Consider the following 5736-nt stretch of genomic DNA (forward strand, 5'->3'; position numbering starts at 1 on the left):
TGTCAAAAATCCATTTATACAGGTTAAGGTAAAATTTGCCAATGATAAAAATTGCTCATCCATATTTTACAAGGGCTATTTGAGAGTTCTTCTTGTAACTATGCTTAAAATTAAAAGCAAGGTTTAGATACAAGTTTGGAGAATACTTTTAGAGAAACCTAGAGGGTATATACTCAGTAAGCCGTAGAGGATAATGGTAAAACTCGTCGTTTCTAACGTCTCCTTTCCGATTCTGGAAAGGTACCCACCATGGAAGTCCTCTCTCGGCGATTTGCTTGTGCTCGAGGGTGTTATCGAGAATCGTACCGACAATTATAGCGACGGTTGGAGGAGACGAGAAAATGGTGTTAAGGATGTCATTAAACTGTTATGACAAAAGAGAAGTTAGATTACTCAATAAAAATGTGTTCATGCAATACAAAAACTTTACCAAACCAGGCCTAAATAAACCTTGAGAAAATTAGATACTTACCCATCCGGCATTTGTTCTGGTCGGACCGTGACCATCCGGAGCCGTGTTCATGGCAAAATATTGAGATATTGAGATCCCTAGGAACAAGGATAGGCCCAAAACATACATGTTTCTCATGCTATTGGAATTTGCAAACTGTATAAACGAAATCCCAACAGCAGCTGCAAGATAAAGCTAGTTAGTTACTATGCAAAAATGATCATAATAATATGCAACATATTGACATAATTGCAGCATCACTTACCCACAATACCAAATAAAACACAATATATAGCAGCAAATATTGGTAAAGGAATCGATGCGAAAAAGGCTCCGAATTTCCCTGGAAATAGTTATTGTCAATTTATTATGATAAAGAATGTAAATATAAGAGTAAAAAAAGAAGTTATTATACCAAAGATAGAAAAGAAGATCATGAAGCCGCATGATATTTGGACGACTCTTCGGCTCCCGATGTGCGTTAGACCAAGTAAGCCTACATTTTCCCTGCACTCATTGCAATTGAGGAGGCAGCTCAGACATGATCACATGAATATATACAAATCTTTGTTCAATTAGTTTGAATCTGATAACATAGTAGTTGCAAGCATAAATTTCAGCTGCCACTAATTTGGTTTTTCACAGAATTTTGTAGATTCCAAATTTTCAACTGCTGATGATGTAAGACTCAATTGAAGGTCTGTGTAGTCCTGAGTCCCGTTGTTAAGGAATCATCGACGAAGACTTGAAGTGATTCGTTAAATATGTCAACTTCTTAATAACTCGACCTTAAACATATAAGGGAAAACCATTCAACAAAGGTTCTTAGAGAAAGTTTCTTACACAGAGGCAGTAGTACCAACAACAGCACCAAAAATGCCATCGAGAAGCATGTTAAGACCCTGAATAAGGAGCGAAAAACAAGGGTTTTTGTCAAAATTATTTTATTAGAATACCATCATTTTGTAGCAAGACAGAAGAATCATCAGACTAGTAGTTATTAAAAAACAAGAAAATTAAAACTTCACCTGTAGCCCAATGCTTCGGCTGAGCACATATGCAGGAGGGGATGTCGCACCGGAAAGCCTCGCCGCAGCATAGAAAGTACCAGTAGACTGCATTTAAAATTCCCACAAGCAAAAAGCTTAGGATTTTTAATGGATGATATGACATTAACCATTAAATCCTTAATTTAATTTTAATGCATTATCAACATTTATTTAATACTTTATTATTTATTTATTTATTTTTTTTATGAAGGATAGTCTTGCAACATCGTTGAGTTATCTCCATGTGACCTCAAGGACTATATTACATCCTATAGCTGCGCCGTTCTCCCGACCCTGCATAATGCAGGATGCTTGAACACCAAGCTACTCTGTTTAGTTTTTTAAGGTTTTGACAGATATATTGAAATAGATAGTGTATTAAGGAACCGATACTGTACCTCGGCTGCAGAAACAAGTGCTGCTCCCATCATACCAAAGACATGACTAGCTTTGAATATTGGGGTACCCCACTGAAACGGGTATGGAACTTTAATCCTGGAAGGGAAAAAAATTAAAATTAAATTCGTTAAGTTCCAGAAAGAGCATTGAAACTTGTAAGTTACTAAAGAGTCTATGTTGTGATCATACCATGGAGCAGAAGACATGAGATATGAACGATCCGTGCGGCAACTAAACTGTGTCGATCGTTTAACATTGTTGTATGCACCGGCCACGGTGAGGATAGCAGCAAATGCCCAAATGACAGCAACACAAATAAGCAAAGCAAATCTCTCAAGAGCATGCTGTGTAATGTGATGAAGGCGCTTCAAGTACTGCAATTCCAGAAAAAAAGAAGGTATTGTAACATAAAAAGGTGATAAGAGTAGTAAAACTACAAGAAACAGATTTTGATGCTAAATAAAACCTGCTGGGTTAGGACCAATAGAATGAGCATAGGTAGTCCAATCTGTATACAATTCGCAAGCTGCATGGAACAAGATAATTGAGTTTAAGAACCCTTAAATATGATCATACAAATCTCAATGATTACATAGGAATGTTAATTTACCTGTGGAAAGCCCCTTGCAAACAGCCCAAGACCCACCAAACATACGACCGGTACAATGACTACCGGACTGAACAATCTGATCCAGAAAGAAGGATCACCAAAAGTATTAAGAGAAAAGAGAAAGTGAGAAACAAAGTTGAGAAAATTGAAATAAATTTACCTTGTTAGATTCCCCCAGGCCCTACTATAACCAAGGATGATGTTGATGAAAGACGAAACTATCAAAGAACCTTGAATTGTTCTCATTGTATAGGTAAACCTCTGCAAGTGCCAAAGTCAATTTACATTAGCTTCAGGATCAACACTTTTCATGTTAGAGAAAGCAATTCAGTTAAATAGTGTAAGCCACAATCTTGACCCTCAAAAGATTAGTTCCCTCGGAATGATAACTATTTTGTGGTAGTCGAAAGATTGGAACTACTTGACAAAATGCTGGTTTATTAGAACAAGAATGCTTTATCTTAAAGCAAAGAAGAAAAATGCGCCCTAAAAATACCAGAATAACATGGTACAACTGAATTCAGAACACACATAAGTTCCAACTGCAATCAAATACTTCAATAGTAATGAATTCTGTTATCTTGATGTACAAACCTCATGCTCCGATGTGAATGTCATGTCTGTGTAATCATTTATGATGGACAGCACCGGAAGAATGAAAGCAACCGATCCACTCATCACCGCCGGAAGCCTCGACCCAAACCAAGACTGAAGTAGTGTGTTAATTCCAGACATGAACAACAATGTCTGAATCACACGAGCTTTGTCACCCTGTTCAAGAATAACAAAAAGGAAGAATTACTAGTAGGACACTCACAAAATCAATTCTGGACTCTAGAACTGGTTCTGGACAGAATTGAAATTCTTCTTTCTTTCTATTAGAACCATTTTTAGAAGAACTATCAAATATAATTCACTTTACATCAAACTTAATTCTAAGTAAATCACTTCTGCCAGAATTAATTTGGCCTAGAGTCAATTACACAAAAGCATAACAAGGGAAAATCTTACTATATACTACCTCTATTCTAAAACAAAAATGCTATCTGCATCTCAAAATGCAGTCACTATATATATTTGCATAAATACATTATTTAACTCATTTTTTATTTGTATTTTGTAATTCAAAAAGTATTTTGTATAGAATTTAGTAGCTAACTTTTTGTGAGTAGGTAACATGGTTGGTTCTAAGAGTAAATGGTCAAATTAGTCTCTGAAAGATCACTCGTTCTTCAAATTGGTCTCTGAAAGATTTTTTTAATCAAATTCATCCTTTAAAGATTTTAAATTAGTCATGTTAGTCCTTCTGTCACTTCGTTTGTTAATAGTGTCAAAATTTGCTAATGTGACACGTTAAGTGACACTCCAAGTCTCCAACACACACACTGAGGAGTCGTAATTGACTATTAACATAATAAGCTTATGAAATTAGATCAAATCAAAACCTAATTGAGGAGAGAACTTGAAGCATTAAAATCCCTCAATTTGGGGTTGATTTGATTTAATTTCATAAACTAATCATGTTAATAGTCAATTAAGACTCCTAGGTGTGTGTTGAGGTGTCGCCTAACATGTCACATTAGCAAAATTTTGACACCATCTACAAACAAAGTGACGGAAGGACTAACATGACTAAGTTAAAGTCTTTAAAGAACGAATTTGATTAAAAAAATCATTCCGGGACCAATTTAAAAAACGAGTGATCTTTCAAGGACTAATTTAACAATTTATTCTTGATTCTAATTGTGAATTTGGACAACGTGAAAAGTTAATATATTTGGTATGCATTAACTTTCCAATTTTGTCCAGATTGATGATTATTTTAAACCCACAAGAACATAAGATAGAATACATGGAACTTACGGCATCCCCACCCATTGCATTCACAAGGGTGGTTGCGATGAAAACTGTCGTCCCAAGCATCACAATGTAGTGCTGGAAACCCAGAAGAAGTGCCTCAGCTGCCAAAATTATTATAAGATATGATCAAAATGTGAATACTTCAGATTAAGACTAACCACCATAAAGTTTTGGATACCAGAATTTAATACTCAGAAAATGGATTTCACATAATTTTTTACACATACCGAATCACATAAAAGAATAGTTTGATACTTTGATTCATTGACGCAATTCACACAACTGACAGGAACAAAAATACAAAAGGAACATCCCATTTTTTAAAAAACAAAAGATTCGGTATCAGAAAAATAGAATAAAGGTAACAACCAGAAAAGCAATCTGCAAAATAAACCATTGCATATACACACACAGACTCATATGAAAAAGAAATCAAACAACAAAGATAGAGACACCAAAACTGAAAGAACTGAGCTTTTATTCTTTTTCCACTTTAAAATAATACAAAAACTCAACAACCCTTTTGTGTTTTGACATGCACAGAACTATTGACTCCTTTTAACATCAGAGCATAACTTTACTATCAGCTTTTGGCATTGAAAATAATAAAAAATAAATTTTTTTATATAAAGTTAGAAACTTTGCAGAATTTTAGTTGACAGAATGACATGATTGTTGACCCTTGTGAGAAAAAAGTGAGTCATATCATTCCATTTCATCCAACAACCACCACCACCATAGTTTCTGTCAAAGATTCCAATTATATTCTCCCAACTAAATAACACTGATTATAATTTAATAACTTGAATGAAATATAGCACAACCACAATAATTCAATTAAAAAAGTGACACAATCACAGACATGTATATAGAATGAAAAAAAGGGATGAAACTAACGCCAAGAAGGGTTGGAATGGATGCAGTAGTGAAGCTGAAGAAGCTGTTCAGCTGGTTGCCAAATGGGACCCCTTGAAAGACCAAGATTTGGCGGTGGTGGACCTGGTGGTGGTGCCTGAACTGGTGGCGGTGCTTGGTGGTTGTGGTGGTGGTGATGTTCTGTTTCACCCATTTTCTTCTTCCTCTTGTTCTTCTTAGTTCTAACCTCAGAAATTCAGAATCTTTTTGCTGTCAAATCCTGTGTTTGTTGTCTTCAACAGAAGGAAAGAGAAGGAAGAGAGAGAGAGAAAGAGCTCAGAAGGTTGGTGTGTGTATTGAAATGAATGAAAAAGCATATGAAAGAGAGAGAGAGAGAGAGAAAGAGAAGCTTAAACTGGTGCTGTTGGAATGACTGTTACTGATGCTATGAATGAAGAAACTATATAAAATAACATTTAATCCAACTTGATTAAGGTCTTAGCTTAATTCTA

At 35.3% G+C, this 5736-nt stretch overlaps 1 protein-coding gene across 2 annotated transcripts; it reads right to left on the reverse strand.

Moving 5' to 3' along the window:
- Positions 1–5736, reverse strand: LOC112756181 (nucleobase-ascorbate transporter 3-like). Of its 2 annotated transcripts, XM_025804648.2 has the most exons (14): positions 5267–5736; positions 4373–4470; positions 3104–3280; positions 2670–2770; positions 2510–2585; positions 2366–2425; positions 2089–2273; positions 1899–1995; positions 1480–1566; positions 1295–1353; positions 867–958; positions 717–794; positions 473–633; positions 1–364 (listed from the first exon to the last, which is right to left on the reverse strand). In XM_025804648.2, the coding sequence occupies exons 1-14, from the start codon at positions 5436–5438 to the stop codon at positions 149–151; spliced, it is 1659 nt and encodes a 552-aa protein (XP_025660433.1). In that variant the 5' UTR covers positions 5439–5736; the 3' UTR covers positions 1–148. The 2 variants fall into 2 exon arrangements, with proteins under 2 accessions (XP_025660433.1, XP_029149516.1); XM_029293683.2 differs by lacking the exon at positions 717–794.

Source organism: Arachis hypogaea, chromosome 6, assembly GCF_003086295.3.
Source record: "Arachis hypogaea cultivar Tifrunner chromosome 6, arahy.Tifrunner.gnm2.J5K5, whole genome shotgun sequence".
NCBI classification, from domain to species: Eukaryota; Viridiplantae; Streptophyta; class Magnoliopsida; order Fabales; family Fabaceae; genus Arachis; species Arachis hypogaea.

Excerpts from the sequence above, each read along its gene's own strand:
- LOC112756181 (XM_025804648.2), bottom strand. The coding sequence starts at position 5,438 with ATGGGTGAAACAGAACATCACCACCACCACAACCACCAAGCACCGCCA. Across the intron at positions 4,471-5,266 it reads CCATTCCAACCCTTCTTGGC|CTGAGGCACTTCTTCTGGGT; the intron begins GTTAGTTTCATC and ends TAATTTTGGCAG. Across the intron at positions 634-716 it reads TGTTTTATTTGGTATTGTGG|CTGCTGTTGGGATTTCGTTT; the intron begins GTAAGTGATGCT and ends TTTATCTTGCAG.